The sequence below is a fragment of the Pristis pectinata genome, chromosome 14 (genome assembly GCF_009764475.1).
Source record: "Pristis pectinata isolate sPriPec2 chromosome 14, sPriPec2.1.pri, whole genome shotgun sequence".
NCBI lineage: Eukaryota > Metazoa > Chordata > Chondrichthyes > Rhinopristiformes > Pristidae > Pristis > Pristis pectinata.
Window position 1 is genome coordinate 47,522,060 of NC_067418.1, and position 21,817 is coordinate 47,543,876.

The 21,817-nt window shown below is 39.4% G+C and overlaps 1 protein-coding gene across 1 annotated transcript in view; it reads left to right on the forward strand.

Moving 5' to 3' along the window:
- Positions 1 to 644: 644 nt before the first annotated feature.
- LOC127577869 (embryonic protein UVS.2-like) overlaps positions 645 to 21,817 on the forward strand; it is a 40,482-nt gene continuing 19,309 nt past the window's right edge. The window contains exons 1-4 of the mRNA XM_052029503.1: positions 645 to 749; positions 5,577 to 5,694; positions 10,249 to 10,430; positions 18,431 to 18,512. Coding sequence (XP_051885463.1) covers positions 5,663 to 5,694; positions 10,249 to 10,430; positions 18,431 to 18,512 — 296 coding nt within the window. The 5' untranslated portion in view covers positions 645 to 749; positions 5,577 to 5,662. The remainder of the gene's footprint in view (positions 750 to 5,576; positions 5,695 to 10,248; positions 10,431 to 18,430; positions 18,513 to 21,817) is intronic.

Consider the following 21,817-nt stretch of genomic DNA (forward strand, 5'->3'; position numbering starts at 1 on the left):
TTTTCTAGTTTTGTAGGGTCTTTGACCTGAAATATTAACTGTTTCTCTTTTCATAGATGTTGTCTTATCTGTTGTATGTTTCTAGCATTTTGTCACTTTAAATGTTACTTTATCATTTGAGCCCAGTGAACATAAAGGTGACAAAACTCAAGTACACAGTTTGCAACATTCCATCTATTTAACCATTGTTCAAATTACCATCTGCTTTTCCCTTTCTTTTAAATTATTTGAAATGGTGCTCCTTAAAGGAATTAATTTTGTTTTTAAGTCTCTTTGTTAAGCTTCATGATATCAAAACGTATAACAGAAGCAGCTCCCTCAATGCAAAAAATGCCAAAAGAGGAATATTAGCCTCTGAGTAATGCAGGCTTGGAAGGTTGCCATTTTCTCCTAGTGAAAAAATTGAGCTGTAATTTTCTCATGATTCAAATTAAATATGCCATGAAGATAATGGTAACAGTGGTATTTATTTTATACACATGAAACAATAATATAAAAATCCTGCAAACAATTAACTTGAAAGCTCTTTTTCAGTAACTAATGTTTAACAGCATTAAATATGCCTTGCCTGATATTTTAATTTTCACTTTCTGTTTTTCCAGTAAATGTTAGTGCCTTGCATGACATTATAATTGGTGATTATCGGGAACACCCAAATACGATTTGTTTGGCTGGTCACAAGAGTTGCTTATGGCCTTTCTTACAAAATAAGAATGTTTATATACCTTACGCTTTCAAATCAAATTACGGTAAGTACCTTAAATTTGTCACCTTACTGTTTGTATAACTACTTTTGTATAATTTTAAATGATAAAAGTACACTCAATGCTGTTATTGTTAATTTTGCCAATATTTAACATGAATGCTAAAATACACAGCACCACACAAGATCTTTTGGAGTTTGAGGACTTTGCTTTCAATTAAGTAAGGGTTGAGGAAAAATGAAGATGCAAAAAAAGCTTTCTTCCTGAAAGCAGATTCTTAGGAATGGATCCAAAACAGAAAATGCTAGAAATTTTCAGCAGATCAGTGAGTGTTTCCAGCATGTTCTGTTTTTATTTTAGGTTAGTAACTGCAGTTTCTCAATTCCCAGGAATAGATGATAATCTAGGGGTATTCAAAATTTGGTCAACATGAGACTTGGTGAATATTAACATCTCTGCCATATAGTTGGAAATGATGTAATTGATTCCTTAGTACCCTCTGAAAGGGCTTATCAAGCCAATCGGTTGTACCAGACCAGGTGGACCACGAGGCACTGAACCTGGCTCAACATTTGGATGTGGCAAAGTTGACTTTTTGCCCAGTCACTCACAGTTCTGTGCAAATGGTGACTGATCTCTAAAGTAACTAGTTAAGCAACAGACTGACTGGACATAGCTTCAACATATGAAGCTGCGAATGTAGCTATTGTCCCAACTGTATTCATCTCTGCATTGTATCCTACAAGAAAGGTAACTCACCAGAAATGGTGGCACAATAGAACACAGTCGGAAAGGAGTTGATAAATAAGAAATAACACTTGTGCTACAAAAGTACCAGGTAATAACCATCTCCATAAAGAGAGGCTACCATCTATACTTGATGTTCAGTGGCATGACCATCACTGTATCCCCTACCACAGTATCCTGATTTGGTTGGTTTGGGGGTGGGTGTTGTGGTGAGAGTCACCATTGACCAGAAAATAAACTGGACTTGCCACCCTGCCACATACAGACTGAATACAAAAGCAGGTTGGAAATTGAGCAGTGACTTGCCTCTTGCCAACCTCAAAGCCTCTCCACCATCTACAAGGGGCAAATCAGGTGTGTGGTGGAACACTTTTCACATGCCAGGTTGAATGCAATTCCAGCAACACTCAAGAAGCTCAATGTCCTCAAAGCAGCTTACTTGATTGGCACCCCATCCAGAACTCTAAACATTCAATTTGTCTCCTGCCAGCACAAAGTAACTGCAGGATATACTATCTACAAAATACACCACTTATTTAGACTACTCCAAAGCCTCCCATACTTGTAACCTCTATTCCCAAACTGAGTAAGGAAAGTGGCGCATGAAAACATTACCACCTGCGTATTGCCTTCCAATCCTCCCACCTTCCTGACTTGGAATGGATTGCCATTGCTTCACTGGCACTAGATGCAAATCCTGGAACTTTCTACCCAACAGTACAATAGATCTATCTTTGCTAGAAAGACTACATTTGTTCAAATAGGTGACCCACCACACCTTTTTAAGGGTAATTAGGGATGGGCAATAAATACTGGGTTTGTCAACAATGCACAAATCCCAGAAAATGAACAAGTACAGTTAACAGAATCCTTTTTCAATACAAGCATTCTATACTCATGCAAAAGTATTGATCTGGTTCTGAATGCCTGCAGAAGCATAGCTGCCTTACTGCTGTGAATGTCAGCAGCTTGCACATCCTCAATGGAATAGCACCATCAGACTTAAAGAGAGCAACAAGGAGAAAGGAAATGGCAAACAGCAGACATCACACACCACCTGCATTTACCCAGCACTGCAAAAAAAAAGCTTGAAGTTACACCTAAGCTTCTGTGTAACAATAAAAGTTGCCAGCAATATCACTGCAATCACCCAAGAGGAGTTGTGACAAATAGAAGTTGTAGATGATGACAATGGGGTTACCATGACTGTTAGGGAAACTTAGCTACCTTCTGTGAGGTAAAGGAGAAATGGATCACCTGGCAGGCCCTAAAATGCCTCCTTAACCAGTCAGCCAGTGTAAGATCCAACGTGATGAAATTGTGTTGTGCCACAATAGCAGGATGGGCCTCGCTGTTTAGGATCTTGCCAAAGGCAACTTGCGAGCCTTGAATTGTATTTGATAATTGAAAACTTTCTGACTTTGGCTAGACATCAGTTGAAGGAAATGTCCTCTTCTTAGGCAGTCCCTTGGGATGAAGAATGGCTTACTTCCACTGTGGTCTTGTGAGATCACAGGTGACCAATGAGACCCATGTGGGAACAGCAGACCCTTCCACAAATGGGCAAGACGTGCCTGACAGGGTAGCTGGGTTGGTGGTTTATGAGTTTAGGTGCTCCTTCCACTGTCCATCTGATGCATGGACTTGAGTGATCCTTCTGTGCTTTGAGCAGTCATAAGCCAGATATTCCCAGGAGTCATTGGAGATGTTGCATTTTTTCACGGGAGCCTTGAGCACATTTGTGAATCTTCAGTCCACTTGATAATCCTACCTAATGGAGTAAACTGAATGATCTTCAATGCTGGGGATGTTGGCCTTGGAGGATGACATTGGTTTCTAGTGCATTGAGGTGCATACTGTAGGTTGTCCAAATCACAAGTGCATAAGGCAGGGTCACTGCTGTCCAGTAGATCATGGGTTCACTGTTAGGCTGGGGTCTTGGCTTTAGAACCTTTTTTCTTAATTGGTCAAAGGCTGTGCTGATAATGGTGAATTTCACCATCGGCTATCAATGTTGAGGAGTAGATATGAGAAGTGATTCACATTTTTAAGGGGCCATCAAAGAACAAAAAGACCTCTGTTTGGAGGAGGCACTGCACATATCGAGGGGATCAAGTACATTTTGGGTGGGAGACTTCAATCTCAGTTATCAAGAGTGGCTTGGGAAGAACACCACTGATTGAGTTAGACATGTATTGAAGGATATTGCAGAGAGACTGTAGCAAATCACAAGGGATAAGCCTACTAGACATTCTTCCTCATCAGTCTGAACATATACTGTACATCCATGACATTATAAACTGAAGTGACAATGCATAGTCCTTGTGGAGAAAATTGTGACTTTATTCCAGTGATGCTGTGCATAGTGTTAAATGGCATTACCATCATGCTAAAAAAAAAGGGAAATTTAGAATTCATGAGTCCAAAACTGGATTTTCATAAGTCACTCTAGGTCATCAACAGCAGAAGTCTCTTATGCCATAATCTGTAACTTAAGGGCCTGGTATATCCATCGTTCTGCCATTGCTATGAACTCAGCACATCTAGTTCAGTGAGGACTAAAGAAGGATGTGCTGGGAGCATTGTATACCTAAAATGAGGTGCAAATCAGACAAAGCTATTATGTACATGCTAAACAGCAAAAGCAGCATGCCAAAGATGATTGTGAGCCAAAACCAACAGATTAGTTTCTTTCTCCTGACTAGCTGAGCATTTTCTGTTTTTAGTTTTGATCAAATTAAAATACTTCCTGTGCCACATCCAATTGTGATTCATGGCGGTCGAAAGCAATTAAAGGGAGGCGGCAATTCCAAGAACATCTCCACTGGCAAAGATGATGATGCCAAAGATAAGGCTGAAGAATTTGTAGCCATCTTCATTTTGAAGTGCTGATTAAAGATACATCTCTTCTTAAGAACATACAAAAAAGTAGGCCATATGTCTCCTTGAGTCTGCTCTGCCATTTAGTAAGATCATGACTGATGTGAACTTGATCTCAGCTTCACTTTTTTTTCTTATTCCCTGTAGCCTTTGCTGGCCCAACAGACCACCACATGTACGGTCTTCAAAATGTATTGCAATTACTCACATGGACTACTTTAATAGCACCTACCAAACCCACAATCTCTGCCACTAAGAAGAACAACAGGTTTTCCTCCAAGTGATGCGCCACTGTACCTGAATCTAAATCCTGGAACTCCTTCCTTAACAGCATTGTGGGTTGATTTTTTTTATTGAATTGATTAGCACAGTGCACAAAGTGTGGCACTACACAGTATAGTTCTAGGTCACAGTGTCTTGGTTAGACTTCATCTAGGCTACTTTGTTGTTTTAGCATTGCTGTTTTGGGAAGAAACCTTGGTTAGGCCACATTTGTAGTACTGTATGCAGTTTTGGTCACCTCATTTGGAGGGAGGGGGAGGAATTGTTGGCATTTTGGGTCAAAAAATTTTTATAGAGTTGCTCAATAGATTAAAAGACAAAATGCTGTACTCTTCCCATCTAATTGCAATTCTGCTGAGACCTTGGCCTGATGGATCCCATTGACATGCATTTAAACTTACCCTCTTACTTCCGAGTGGCGTAGAAGTGACAGAAGTTGTCAATTTCTGATCTGAGACTTTCTATGGGAATTCTGATTGGTCATGAATGGCCCCAAAAGTTGCTTCAATTGGACTCATTATAGAGGATCTAATTTCCAAATGTAACATTACCCTGCAGCTGAATGGTCATGGTGTGTGTCACCTAGTTGGTACTCCTTCAGCTTGTCCACTTTAAGAAGAATTTTGTACAGTAAAAGTCAAATGAGAGCATATCTCAACATTTTGGAAACCAGTGTTTTATTGCAGAAATCTAAACATTCCCAAGATATATTCACCTGACTTGGAAATTCTGTCACTGTAAAGTCCATTAAGTTGGGCAAAGTTGTTGGTTACCAGTGCATAACTACAGCTTTGGTATGACCGGAACACTGCCTAAAATTGGTCTAAACCACATTTGTTCCAGTTTTTAACTTTATAGTAATTGAGTAGTAACATTATTGGTATATCTGTCTTCATATCTGCAAAATATTCATATGTAAAGATGTTTTAATTATTAAAATGTGTATTGGCTGTTCTTCCACAGGGAGAGCCCAGAGAGCATTAATAATTACTGCTTTATCCGAGTTTGAGTCTTTGACATGCATCAGGTTTAAATACAGATCAAGAGAGATGACCTATCTTCAGTTTATTGATGGGATAGGGTAAGTATATACATCTATGTATTATATATACACAATTGATGGGATAGGGTAAGTATATACATCTATGTATTATATATACACATATATAATTCATATTATGAATTCAGATTGATCAGTTTATGACCTATTTGTTTAGCAAACATCTTAAGGAAATATTGAAAGATAATCATCTCATTCTCAGCTGTATATAGCATAAAAGGAGACAAAAATAGTTATTGAGAAAAATAAACATTTTTCCTTTTAAATATACTTCTTATGGTGTAACTTCCTGCCTACAACATCATATTTTTTTCTGTCACATTTTATTGATTGGCTCAGGAGAAAGTCAAGAAATGAAGACAAAACAAATACACTGATTAAAAGTAAAGGGATGGTTAGAAAAGTGCTAATGAGAAATCACCAAGAAGTTCAAAGGCAAAAGAAATGGGAATGACCAAAATCTTCTAGTAAAAAAGTGGATGTTCCAATCACATTATTGAACATACAGAAAGAAATTAAATGCTATTTTTTTCTTAGTAGCTAAAACACTTGATGTTTAAAATAAGCTTTTTAATATAAAAATCTGTTCAGACTTCAATATTTCAAAAAAACATGAATAAATGTAGTGTCGAGACACAAGAGACTGCAGATGCTGGAATCTGGAGCAACACACAATGTGCTGGAGGAACTCGGCAGGTCAGGCAGCTACTATGGAAGGAAATGGACAGTTGACATTTCGGGTCAAGACCCTTCATCCGGACTGAAAGGAAGAGGGGAGATAGCCAGTATGAAAAGGTGCAGGGAAGAGGTGGAGAACCACCTACCGAGTTCCTCCAGCGCTTCGTGTGTTAAATGTAGTGTCCTTTGTTTACTTGAGTACATTCTTCCCCATGCTTTTTTCTTATGGTACAAGCCTTTAAATTTCAACTATCTTTACACTTCATACTTATTTTTAATTCTCCCTTTTCCTCAGAGGCTTTATTTTCAAAGCCCAACTTTTAAAATGTAAAACAAATGTGAGTCTTTTTATCTCTAGGGTGTTAGCATAATTGATTGTCTCACAGCTATAAGTAATTAGCATTTAAAATTTATAACAGAACAGGGATGAGACAATTAGTTGACCAAGATTAAACTGGTACATTATAGAAAAATGACATAAATTAGAAAGACTTATATTCACATGCGGGTGACCTCCATGCTATGGCCGTTCTGCTTCGGAAGTTCAACGTTAATGGAATTCATAGGTCACCACCCAAAATTCTGAGATACAGAATAAACTGTACTCTTACATAATTTATGTGGGGTGGAGGGGGTGGGAGGTGGAAGACAGGGAGGGGGAAGACAAAAAATTAAGTAAATAATGCGAAAGAAACAACAAATTTTGTCAATTTTTCAACTCGTATGTCTTGATGTATGCTCAGATAATATGACTTCTTTTTAGCACGGTGGGTTCATTTTGCTGTATAGCAGGTTTATTTTAAGTGTTTTCCATATTATTTACCCTCAATATGTCTGAAACAGGGCCAGCAAGTTTAAGTGTGAGTTGGAAACCTAAACTACCACGAAAAAGAATTTCACTGGATGTACAACTTTATATTTTACAATGCTGGAGAAAAACTTTGTGCAATAGCTTAAGCTGTGGGGCTTGCTGCAAATGCAGCTGCTCGCCACTTAAGAGATTTGCTTTAGAAATTGACATGGCTATCTCTTAAGTGCTCCCCCCAACTACTGTGAACAAGCAGCTTTAAATGGGTGACCCCATATTTTTAACAGTGACCCCCTAGAACTAGATTTTCATATCAGGGAAAATATTCTCACCACATTCACTCTGTCAGACCCTCAGGGTCTTGTTTGTTTCAATCAAGTCACTTTTCACTCTTAAACTTGAGGGGCTACAAATCTAGCCTGCTGAAAAGACATCACAGTCATTCTAAACATTAATTTAGTGGATCCTTTTTGAACTGCTACCAAAGCATTTACATCCTTAAATAAGGAGCCAATACAGTATTTAAATGTGGTCTATATAACTGAAGGATAACCTCCCTAGTTTTGTATTCATTTCCCCTAGTAATAAACAATATACGTTGATTTGATGAACATTTATAAAACACTGGTTCGGTCACAACTGGATTGTTAAGTCTAACATGTGATTGTTAAGTCCAGCATGTGGTTGTAAGGCTGAAGCATTTGCAACCACGTTCAGCCAGAAATGCCAAACAGATGGTCCGCTAGCGTCCAGAAAATTCAGTTCATGCCACATGATAACCAGAAAATAGCAGAGAGTTCTGGATACAAATAAAGGTTTGGGGCAAGATTCCAGCTTCAGTAATGAAGACGTGTGCTCTGGAACTAGGTGGGCTTTAACCAAGTTGTTCCAGTACAGTTACAACACTGGCATCTACCCAACAGTGTGGAAATTTGCCCATTGTTGTCATGTTAAAAGATGCAGCACAACTTTAATCCAGCTAGTTACCGGCCAAGTAGTCTTCTTAATCATCAGCAAAATGATGTAAGGTATCAATGATAATGCTATCATTGCCACTTACCTATCAATGACCTACTCAATGATAATTAATAAAACTGTAGATGCTGGAAATCTGAAACAAAATACAAAATGCTGGAAATACCCGGCAGCTCAGGCAGCATCTGTAGAAAGGGAAAGAGTTAATGACACAAGTTGACTGCTAGATTGGCAACCCAAGCACCACCACATACATACATTTCCTGCACCATGGTGATGTGTACAAAATGCACTTCAGTTACTCACCCAGGCTACTTGAACAGCACCTCCCAAATTCACAACTTCTACAAACAAAAAGGACAAGGGCCACAGGATGATCAGGAATACCACCACCTGCAGGTTTCCTCCTGATCAGACACCATCTTAACTTGGAAGTATACCACTGGTCCTTCATTGTCACTGGGTCTAAATGTGGAACTTCCTACCTAACAGCATTGTGAGAGTACTTTCACCAGAAGGACTGCAGCATTGTCACAACAGTTAGTGCTGCTTCCTCACAGCTCCTGGACCCCAAATTGTGTCTGCAAAGTTTTCACACTTTCTCTGTGACCACATGGGTTTCCTTTGGGTGCTCTGGGTACAAGGCAAACCAGGAGAGGAGGAATGGGACTAACGGGGTTGCTCCCTACCATTCGGCATGGATTCCAGCAGCCGAATGATTACCTTCTGTGTTATAAATGTAAAATAAGAAGGCAGCTCACCAACACCTCCTCAAAGGCAGCTAGGGATGGCAATAAATGCTGGCCTTGTCTGTGATGCCCAGGTCCCAAAAATGAATATTAACAAAGGGTCATGATGACAGACTTTAGGAAAGATGTAAAAGCTCTAGTGAGGGTACAGAAGAAATTTACCAAAATCATTCCATCTACAAGGGACTTTAGCTATCTGGAGATACTGGGTTCATTATCCTGGTAACAGAAGAGGTTTTGAGAAGAATTGATAGAGGTTATCAAAATTGTGAATATTATAGACTGGGTAGAAGTGAAAAAGCAGAGTACATAGAGAGGAAGTGTTCCCATTGCCAGAGGGATCAAAAACTAGTAGAATGAAGATTTTGGCAAAAGAACCATATGTAATTTGAGGAACAACTTTTTTATGCAGTGTAAAGTGAGGAGCTGGAATGCACTATGGGGGTAGAAATGAAGGCAAATCCAACTGTAGCTTTCAAAGGGGAACTGAATAATTATCTGTAAAGAAAGAATTTGCAAGGCTTTGGGGAGAGGACAGAAGAACTTACTGGACTGCACTTACATATAGCTGGTAGGGATGCAATAGGCTGAATAGTCTCTTGTGATGTAACTAATTTTATGATTTAGTCTGATTTAGTCAGAGTTTGACTTAACCATAATTTAGAAGAAGCTTACTTGTCTGCAAGAGCAGGAATCTGACAACTGGGAGTACACTATCACTGGTGGGAATTGATTGTGCTGGTGTGGTCTTAACGGCAGCTTTATGATCTACGTCACAGTAGATGCAAACTCTATTGAATGCCTGACCCTGGGAATATTTCATTGACATGCTAGGACATACAACTGCTGTCCTCCCTCATAATTTCATTTTTCTTCCAACATTGGTTCTCAGGTAATGTCCTTAACTGTAACCTAGAGTTCAGTGCCTGTTTTTAATTTGTGCCAATTGCAGTCCATCTAAGATAGAATGGGCTAAATGTTGCTGTGTCTACTGCTGCCAGTGGTTCCGATAACCCAGCCTGGATGTTGAGCTGACCTTGCTGGTCCTGTGCTTCTTGAAGTTGGACATCGAGGTCTGAATAGCTATTGTGCTCCACTAATGAAGACACACTGTTCCTGAAACACCCTTGACATGCTTTGACAGAAGGCATAGCTGTGATATCAGCATGTATGTAAGTCCGACACTCATCTGTTCAAATGGCCAATGGCAGGTGGTTCTCACCACTGTTGGCAAGATTTGGCACAATGGCTTTCTGACATATGAATGATGAGTCGGGAGGGTTGATAAAGAACTAGAGTTAGCTATCAATTTAGTACACTTACATGAAAGAGTTTTGGTAATTATTTTTAAACATGTTTTTCTAGATGCTGGTCATATGTAGGAGCAGGAAAACAAAAAGCACAAGAAATATCACTGCAAAAACCCCATTGTATGGATGTTGGTATAATACAGCATCAGTTGATGCATGCACTTGGTTTTTATCATGAAAGTTCTCGAACTGATCGTGATGACCATGTGGAAGTCAAAATGGAGAACATTGAAAAAGGTAAGATTAATGAGTTTACAGAGAGTTTTTTTCAGTAACAGAACTATAGTACATTGAGTTTGTGCTTACCAAATGTATAAGGGACAAGTTTTCCAGCCTTTTCCAGGGTTCCAATCAACTAAGCACTTTGAAACTCCCATCCAAGTGAATCGTGCCAACAAGAACTGACAAAGATGGGCAGGAAGAGCTGGAGTTATGCATGCTATTTGTTATTAAAAGTCTATAGGCCACTTAAAACAATGTAGCCAGTTGTGAACGGTCCCATCAAGTCAAAAAATGTTTAATTTTACAGGACTGCAATTTTGAAATGTTTCATTGTTTGCATATGTTGTATGGGGAAAGTAAGAAGATTGTAGAATCCAAACAAAGCCAAATTAAATGTGAAGTTAAGAATCTGTGGACAAAGAATGAAGTGATATAACAATACTGGAGTAAACAAGAAATAAAAGGCAGCACCTTGGCAAGAGAAAAAGTTAATCTTTCAGTTGAAGACCCTTTTGTCATAGAAAGAGAGATACAGATGACCTGCTTAGTATTTTCATCATTTTTTATTTCTATGTCAGTTTTCCAACATCTGCAGTTTTTTGATTTTCAGTATCAAAGGAGAGGTGCACTGTCAAATGTGTTGCCTTTCAGATGAGTTGTTGAACAGAGGCTATATCTGTCCTCAGGTGGATGGAAAGTTTCCATGGCACTATTTCAAAGAAGATTACTGGATTTCTTTGAGGTCTGGCCAATTTTCATCCAGGTAGATTATCTTGTCATTGCATTGTTGTCTGTGGTACTTAGGTATAAATTAATTAATGCATTTCCCACATTACAATGGTGGCAAACTTGAAAAGTACTTACTTGGCTGTAAAGTGCTTTGGGATATCTTGAGGTCATATATAGCATATAAGGGCTGTCTGTTAATAACTGTTGACACTGCATGTGATTAATGCAATAGTAAATTATCACAATACTTTTTTAATGTGTTAAACTCAGAACTACCAATTTGCAAAAACAATTACAGGCTAGCACACTGCCAGTGACCCCAGACTCTCCAAATATTGAGCTCAGTCCCCAGACTCCCCTGAATGTTGGACCTTGCAGCCTTCCTGCTGCCTTAATGACAGAGGTAGTTTTAATTTACAACCTGTCTTACTAAAGTCCAGGATTGAATATAAAAGCTCTGACAGGATCTATCAACATTTGGATAGGCAGTGTCTAATTACGGATATTCAGCATGGCTTTGTGCATGGGGAAATCATGTCTGACAATTTTCTTAGTTTCTTCCGAGGGGATAGATGAGAGTAGGGCACAGGATGCTATCCATATGGACTTTAGCAAGATCTTTGACAAGGTCCTGCGTGGCAGGCTAGTCTGGAAGGATAGATCACATGGGATTCAGGGAGAGATAGCTAATTGGATTCATAATTAGCTCTATGATAGGAAGAGAGTGATGGGTGAAGGTTGTTTCTTAGACTGGAGGCCAGTGACTAGTTGTGTGCCACAGGGGTCAGTGCTGGGACTTTTGTTGTTCATTATTTATACAAACTCTTTAGATGTGAATGTGCAAGGCATGGTTAGTAAGTTTGCGGATGATATAAAATACGTATCATAGTCAGTGAAGAAGGTTATTAAAAATTACAGGGGGATCTTGATTAGCTAGGTACAATGTGTGGGCTGAGGATTGAGAAGTGGCTTTTAATCCAGATAAATGTGAGGTATTGCATTTTGGGAGATCAAACCAGGATAGGACATGTATAACGAATGGTCAGTCTCTGGGGAGTGTTGTGGAACAGAGGGACCTAGGAGTACAAGTACATAGTTCACTGAAAGCGGCATCACAGTTAGACAGGATGGTGAAGAAGGCTTTTGGCATGCTGGCCTTCATCAACCAGGGCATGGAGTATAGGAGCTGTGATGTTATGTTGCAGTTGTACAAGATCTTGGTGAGACCGCACTTGGAGTGTTGTGCACAGTTTCGGTTGCCCTGTTATAGGAAAGACATCGTTAAACTGGAAAGAGTGCTGAGAAGATTTATGAGGATGCTGTCAGGACTGAGTTACGAGGAGAGGTTGGGCAGGCTAGGAGATTGAGGGGTGACCTTACAGAGGTGTATAAAATCATGAGGAGTGTAGATAGGGTGAATGCACTCAGTCTTTTTTCCCAGGGAAAGGGAACTAAAAAATAGAGGGCATAGGTTTAAGGTGAGAGATGAAAGATTTAAAAGGGACCTGAGGGGCAATTTCTTCATGTAGAGGGTGGTATGTATATGGAATGAGCTGCCAGAGGAAGTGGTTGAGGCGGGTACAATGTTTGTGATTTTGTTCTCTTTGTGATTTTTATCTCTTTGTGATTTTTATAAACGAGCTGGATGAAGCAGTGGAGGGGTGGGTTAGTAAGTTTGCGGATGACACAAAGGTTGGGGGTGTTGTGGATAGTTTGGAGGGCTGTCAGAGGTTACAGAGGGACATAGATAGGATGCAAAGTTGGGCTGAGAAGTGGCAGATGCAGTTCAACCCAGATAAGTGTGAAGTGGTTCATTTTGGTAGGTCAAATATGATGGCAGAGTATAGTCTAAATGGTAGGGCTCTTGGCAGTGTGGAGGATCAGAGGGATCTTGGGGTCCGAGTCCATAGGACGCTCAAAGCGACTGCACAGGTTGACTCTGTGGTTAAGAAGGCATATGGTGTATTGTCCTTCATCAATCGGGGAATTGAATTTAGGAGCCGAGAGGTATTGTTGCAGCTATATAGGTCCCTGGTCAGACCCCACTTGGAGTACTGTGCTCAGTTCTGGTCGCCTCACTACAGGAAGGATGTGGAAGCCATAGAAAGGGTGCAGAGGAGATTTACAAGGATGCTGCCTGGAATGCAGAGCATGCCTTATGAAAGTAGGTTGAGGGAACTCGGCCTTTTCTCCTTGGAGCAACGGAGGATGAGGGGGGACCTGATAGAGGTGTATAAGATGATGGGAGGTATTGATCAGGTAGATAGTCAGAGGCTTTTCCCCTGGGCTGAAATGGTGGCCACAAGAGGACACAGGTTTAAGGTGCTGGGGAGTAGATATAGAGGAGATGTCAGAGGTAAGTTTTTTACTCAGTGGTGACTGCGTGGAATGGGTTGCCGGCAACGGTGGTGGAGGCGGATACGATAGGGTCTTTTAAGAGACTGTTGGATAGGTACATGGAGCTGAGAAAAATAGAGGGCTGTGGGTAAGCCTAGTAATTTCTAGGGTAGGGACATGTTCGGCACAGCTTTGTGGGCTGAAGGGCCTGAATTGTGCTGTAATTGTTCTATGTTCTAATAATGATATTTAAAAGAGACTTAGATAAGTACATGGATAGGAGGGGTTTAGAGGGATACGGGCCAAATGCAGGCAAGTGGGACTAGCTTGGTGGGCACCATGGTCAGCATGGACAAGTTGGGCTGAAGGATCTGTTTCCTTGCTGTATTACTATATGACTCTATAGTAACTTGATCTGAATGACAGCAGAAACACCTGTGAGAGCAAAACAGACTGGAGAGTTAGGAAGTGATGTTCTAGGGATAGAGTTAGTAAGAAAGAGTGAGAATGTGGAAAAGGAAGATGAGAGACAAGACTTCCAGCAGAGAGAGAATGGTGGGGGATAAGGGGAGGATGAGTGGCGTGAGAAGAAGAGAGTGAGGGAATGGGAGATGTGAGAGGTAGACATTTGGGAGAAGGGATTAAGAGAAGGAGACTGGGGGGAGGCAGTAAGTTTGAATTTATTTTGTGATATGGGCATTACTAGCAAGACCAGCATTTATTGCCCATTATTAATTACCCCTGAACAGAGTGACTTGCTTGGCCATTTCAAAAGGCACTTTAGACTCAATCACATTGTTGTAGATCTAGAGTAGTAGAGGCCAGACTGCGTAAGGATCACAGATTAACTGTCCTGAAGATCATAAAGTAAGTGAACCAGATGGGTTTTCACAGCCATCCACTAGTTTTGTTGTCATCATTAAGACCAGCTGTTATTATTTCAGTTCCAGATTCTTATCTAAATTTAAATTCTACAGCTGTCAAGGTGGGATTGAAACTTGTATCTTTGGATGATTAGTCTAGGTCTCAGGGTTACTAATGTAACTTAACCAATGTGCCACCGCCAGTGTTTGGTAGGATTGAGGAAGGGGTTGGGATGTAGGGGGTTAGGAGCTTTAAACTAAATAAAGGTGAGGAGGATCTCAGTGGAGATAAATCTATGCTAAAAATAAACAAGGAAGCAGTGAAAGAAAGCAATTCAGTTGAAGATAAACAAAATGTGTCAAGAAGGGACTACACTTACAAATAGGGTCCGAGTAAGAAAAAAAATGTTAAAAAGCCATAATGCAAAAGAAATGCCAAGATATCTAAATATGTCAAAAAGACAAATATGAGGGTGCTGCATCTGAATGCCCAAAACATTTGTAATAAGGGAGAAGAATTAACCATGCAAATAGATGTAAATGGTTGCAATACAATTTCCTTGGCTGCAAAATGACCAAGACTAGGACCTGATTATCCAAGACTATTAACTATTTATAAAGGACAAGCAAAATTCAAAAGGAGATGGCATTTTTAGTAAATATTGAAATCAGAGCAATAGAAAAGATATTGGCTGAAAAAATTCAAGATGTAGAATAGTCTGGATGAAGCTAAGAAGGAAGGGACAGCGGACATTGGTGGGATGTGTCTATAGGCCTGAAGCCAGGAGTTGTAATGTAGGAAATGCTATCAAACAGGAAATTACAGATGCATGAAACAAGTGTACCATAGTAATCATGGATGACCTTAATCAACACATAGACAAATCAAACCAAATTGGCAATAATACTGTGGAAAATGTATTGGTTCAGTGGACTTTTTTAGACCAATATGTTAAAAATTCAACTAAGGAACAGGCTATCCTAGATTGGATACCATGTAATGAAAAAGGGTTAGTTAATCTGGGATTGATTAAGGAAGCAAAAATAAAGTGCAAGAGTAAACCTGCAAGGAGCATAAAAAGCTTCTACAAGTATGTTACAAGGAAAAAATTAGCGGAAAAATGTAGGTCCTTTACAGTCAGAGATGGGAGAATTTATAATGGAGAACAAAGACATTGTAGAGCAGTTTGGAAAAGTTCACAAATAACAAATCCAGAATTGTTAGGGAACTAAGAGTCTAATGAAAAGTTGGAATTATAAGAAATTATCATTGATAGTAAAGAAAACTGCTGGAGGAATTAATGGAACTGAAAGTTGATAAATCCCAGGGTCTGATAATCTGCCTACTTGAATACTAAAATTTTAACCATGGATATTGTGAATTGTTGTCATCTTTCAAAATTGTATAGGTTATTAAACAGTTCCTGCAGATTGAAGGGTAACAAATATAACCCCAAATTTTAAAAAAAACGGAGAGAGAAAAAACAGAACTATAGAACTGTTAGCCTAACATCAATCATAGGGAAAATGCTGGAGTCAGTCTGTTATAAAATAAATATTGCTAACAGGATACTTAGAAAATATCAGCAGGATTTGACAACATCAGCGTGGATTTATGAAAGGTAGATCATGTTTCATAAACTTACTAGAGATATTTGAGAATGTAACTACTGGCATAGATAAGGAGTGATAAATTTGGATTTTCGGAAGGTGGATTCCCAAAAGGAATTTACATGTGCAAAGTTAAAGCACACGGGATGGATGGCAATATACTGGCATGGATTGAAAATCGGTTAGCAGAGGGAAAACATGAGAAACTGATTGGCAAGTGGTGACTATTAATAGAAAACCTCAGGGACCAGTGCTTTAGTTCCAGCTGTTCACAAAATACATATATATGATTTAGATGAGGAGAAAAATATGTAGTATTTCTGAGTTTGCTGATGATATAAAACTGAATGAGGTTGTGAGAAGAATGCAAAAAGACTCAATGTGGTTTAGAAAAGTTGAGTGAGTGGGCAAATATGTTGCATATGCAGTATACCATGGACAAATGTGAAGTCATCCACTTTAGAGGGAAAAACAGAAAAGCAGTATTATTTAAATTACGTTATAGAGTTTTATAAAATCATGAGGGGCATAGATAAGGTGAATAGCCACAGTCTTTCCCCCAGGTTAGGGAAGCCCAAATCTAGAGAACATAGGTTTAAAGTGAGAGGGGAAGGATTTAAAAGGAACCTAAGGGGCAGCTTTTCCACACAGTGTGTGGTGTGTATGTAGAATGAGCTACCACAGGAAGTGGTAGTGGAGAGTACAATTACAACATTTAAAAGAGATTTGTACAGATACATGGATAAGAAAGGTTTAGACGAATATGGGCCAAACACAGGCAAATGGGACTTGCTCAGTTAGGCAACTTGGTCGGCATGGATGAGTTGGGTCAAAGGACCTGTTTTCCATGCTATATAGCTCTATGACTCTATGGTGATGATTGGGAAATGTTGACATACAAAGGATTTGGGTTTCTTTCCACAACAGTTACTGAAGTGAACATGCAGGTGCTGGAGGAACTTGGCAGGTCAGGCAGCAACTTTGGAAGGAAATGCAGGTGTAAAAAGCAGTTCAATAGTATATTTGCCTTAACTGCAAGAGATTTTAAGCACAAGAGCAAGAATATCTTACTACAATCGTAAAGAAGCTAGGTGACACCTATTGTGAGCAGTTTCGATCTGATGAAGAATTTACTTGCCTTAGAGGTAGTGTAACAAAGGTTCATTGGACTGATTCCTGGGATGGTAGGATTATCATGTGAGGAGTGATTGGATTGACTAAGCTTGTATTGACCTCTATTAGAATCTCTGATCTCTATTAGAAGAATGAGTATAGATCTTTTCACAACATATAACATTCTGATAGGGCTGAACAGACTGGCTGCAGGGAGGATGTTTCACCTGACCATGGGGGTTTAAAACCAGGGGTCACAATATCAGGATAGATTTAGGACTGAGATCAGGAGAAACTTCTTCACTCAGAGAATGGTGAACTTGTGGAATCTCTACCACAAAAGGCTGTAGAGGCCAAGTTGTTCAATATATTTAAGAAATGTCTTTGATGTGAAATAGTAACTGTCTTTTTCCCCACAGGTGGTGCCTGATCTGAGTGTTTCCATGTTTTTCTGTTTTTATTTCAGATTTCCAGCATCTGCAGTTTGTCAGTTTTCATTTTTTTTAAAAATAGATGAATAGATTCCTAGACACAAAAGGCATGAAAGGGTATGGGGAGAGCATTGGAATATGGTATTGATATAGAGGTCCACCTAATATTGTATTGAATGATAGAGCAGGCTTGAAGGGCTGATTGACCTACCCTTACTCCTATTTTTCTGTGTTTTTAAGATTGGTATAAATAGGTATGTAAATAACACGGGGGAAATGTCAGAATACACTAATATGGATCCTGAGTGGAAGTGCCTGGTCAAATTTTATAATTTGTGATGTTTGACTCAGAATTGCAATTTACTTTGGGTTGACAAGTTTCATTCACACAGTGCTGGAATAACCAGTGCTAGGTGACTCAATTTCTAGACAACTATATTGATCCAGAATGGAAGACTTCATGATTGTGTTTAAATCCATCTGACAGTTTAAATCATCTGTTAACATCTGTCTTTAATTTCATGTTGTTGTTTATACTAACTATTATGCAACTAAATTTTGCTTCATAAACAGACTTGGATATATGGCTCAATTGTGCTACCTGACCTTAATACAATAAATAATTATGATCTTGTTATTGAATCTTGTGGATCACAACGTGACGTCTTCTAATTAGAGTGCATACGCTTATCTCAACTTTCTCCTCTACCATCTAATAAGTAACCAGGTTATTAAAGTTATATAAATAAAATTAGACAAATAAAAGCCATATATAAATAATCATTTCATATTGTGGCCACATTGACTGTGATATGGCCCCAGTGATGTCACCAAATAATATTTTGATAAAATTATCCTGTAAAATCTGGTATTATCAAGCATTATGTGCAAAATTCAATGGAAAAGAGAATATTTTGAATTATTTTCACAGGCTCAGAGAATAACTTTAAAGTAAAGGAATCCAATAACTTGGTGACAACGTATGATTACAATTCAGTTTTGCATTTTGGAAGGTAAGGTACCAATTTATGTTTCTATTCTATTTAAATTAGCAATTGTGACATAGCTTTAAATTGTGACAACTGATAAATTCAGAAAATGAATTAAGGCTGTTATGAACATCTGTACAACGTGAGACATCAGCACAAAAATTTATTCTTTTCAACTACAGAAAAAGTGTCTGAGTAGGATATCCCACAACCATCCATATAAGTATTTTGCTGGTAATAAATTATTTTTTGTCAGTTGAGTGCATCTTAAAATTGTGAAGATAAATCTGAGATAATTGTAAAAGTAACTGAGTGATTAAGCAGAAAATGACTTCTCAGCAAAATTTCTGAATGCATTTCTCTGGCTAACAACAGCTGTTGTTTGGTGCTAACAGTAGCAAGGTGGTGCACTGCTCCTGCAATATACTGAGCTTCTGTGTGCTTATAGTGAATGATCTCAAGATTCTCATTGCCATATTGAATGCTCCTCCATTTTGAGTGGTCATAGGCTAGGGATTCCCACCAGTTGGTGAGGATGTTATACTTTTTCAAGGAGGCTTTGAGAACATCCTTGAATCGTGTCTGCCTGATAATTATTTACCATGGAAGACCTTAGAGTAGAGCTTCTACTTCAGGAGTCTGATGATGGGCATGCAACAGATACGATCTGCCCATCAGAGCTGACTGAGTGCAATTATAGGGACTAAGAGAGGATGCTGAAGTTGGTTTACTTATCCTTCCAGTGAATTTGGGAGGATTTTGCAAAGAGCACCAAAGCTTTGTGGGGTCTGCAGTAGGTAGTCTTTCAGTTAGAGGTTTACAGGAAGACACGTATCAATACTGCCCAGTAGACTATGTGCTGTTTGAAGTCTTGATCTTCAAACATTCTTTTCCTCAGATGGCTAATAGCTGTGTTGACATACTGAAAATGATGGTGGATTGAATGGTGCCATTGTTGAAAGGTGGCTTCTGAGATACGGGAAGCAGTTCATGTTTTCCTGGGTTTTATCAAGGATCTGAAATGTCAGAGGGTGTTGTTGTATGGGGGAGCAGAGTGATAGAGGACATTTGTTGTGTGAATGTTACTTCTCTCATAGGTTTCAGTAAATGTGTTGCCAATTACTTGGAAGTTGGCTTAACGTCTGCATTAGCAAACATTGACTGTGTACTGTAGCTCAGTGACTGAAGTTGGGGTGACTTCAGTTCCGGATTGGAAGATGCTGTAGGTTGAATCGTTTTCCATTTGTCCTGTAGATTAGCTTGATTTCAGGGACAAATGGAAAGCTTGTTGGAGTGAGCTGAGGCATTGCAGCGATATTGAGAAAAGCAGTCAAGGTGGCAACTCATATATACTTTGGCTATTAATGCTTCAAGACTCCAGCCAGTATAGACAGTTAACTCTTGCATATTAGCAGTATCCTCCCTAATAGCAACAGTACACTCCCTATTGACAAGTCCATGCTCTCGAAGAATAGTGGTCTGCTTCTGGGTAGTAGCAGTCTTTTCCCATGTGGCATCTCTCTGCACAAAATAGTAATCTGTTTCTCGATGAAAGAAATCTGTTCTTAGTCTCACTTCTCTGGTCTTGAAGTACAGCAGTCTGCTTCCAGGTGACATCAAACAGTCGTCTCATTGAAGAGGAGGGAAGATTCTGATGGCCTCTTTAATGTTACTTAATGGAAACAAGACCTTTTCCATCAGCTGCTACATTATGGGAGTATCAGCACTGGCTACCATAAGGAACACAGCACTTCTAAACAGAAAGGCTTAGATGTTATGATGTCCACCTGGATCCATGTAAAGTCCTGCAAGAGGTTGAAGATGATTTCCCAATCCTCCTTGACATCATTCTCGTGCCATACATTTTCACATACATTTACCTATAGCTTTCCCAATGTGCATCCTGTTGCAGTCCTCATTCCATGACCTCCAGGCAGAATTGAAGTGTGATCTTTCTTTCTGCAGAATTGGCACATTAACTTCCTAATCCCTCAAGCCTAACTGTAGCCCACCTGTGCCAGGTGTCCCGCCACATGACGTGGATACCACAAGTCCAGCCTGTTTCATCTTTATGATGGGCATAGTTGAACATGATGATGTCTGGAAGAATGACAGAGTGTCTTCCTCCTAGTGTGGAAAATGAAGCTCAGGTGATAGTATCTCTTGAGTCTTTGCAATGATAGAGCCAAAATAAACAACATGTTGGTTTTGAGAATATAGAACTATCAGCAGGAATGCCCAGTAGATATGCAGATGTAAATAAATAAAACATTCATTGCTCCAAGGAGAGAAGCCTTGTTCAAGGGCCTGTAGACACTTGTATTCCTAATATACATCCATGGTAACCTCAGCTGTAATGGGATGATGGCCTATGTCACCTTACTGTCCATAAGGAGCAGGACTGAAAGGGTCACCTTACAATTCATCAGGGAAGATGCCTCTTGCATTCAATTTATTCAGCAAGAAAAAGAGGATAGTTCATATCAATGTACAAAATGATTGTCACTGTTCAGTGATGATTGTGTATGCGATGTCTGCTTGGAATTGGGGTTATAGCTGAATAGGTGAGGTATTGAAGAGTGTAGGAAGGCACCTACAGAAATCACTTCAATAATGGGATTGGTGTGTGTGTTTAATTTATGCCTTAAACTGTGAGAGTTGGTGAGAAAGCCTGAGGCAGTGAGGATTGCAAGAGGTAGCTGGATAAATGGCTGCAATAGTGGAATACATGTCTGTATAGGTCTTTGAGTGATAGGTATGCTGTAAGGTGTGAATGCTGCAGTTCTGTCCGTTTTATGGCTGTATTTGAGAATTACACCTTAATGTTTCAGAGAATTAAACTTGACAGATGTGAGATCATTGTTCCCAAATGCAAGGTGCCTCACTCCTTGCAGTTATTTCAGCAGTCTACTCTGAGCATGCTCCTGGTATCTGTGGATCAGAGAATATCCCTCTTTCTTTCTACCTCATTCATATGAAGATAAAATGGGGGTACGCTCCCTCCTCTGCACTGTCACAAAAGAAATGCAGTAGTGTGGTGAAGTGGAGAGGTGCACTTTAAGGACTGTAATGGGTCAATAGGTGTGCATTATTGAACTGCTGATTGTGAATCATGCATAAAGGAGATAAAGGAAACATTACTTATCTAAAATGAACATACAGACGATTACACAAATTCCAGTTGAATGCTGCAGCATGAGTAAGTATATGCTAAGCATAACATGCTGGTTTAGCACTTCTGTTGAGAAACAGGAGAAGTTTCAAGAGGTACAGTATTCTAGGGTTTGGAAGCTGAATATCTGAAGACACAGACAAGTAGTTGAAACAAG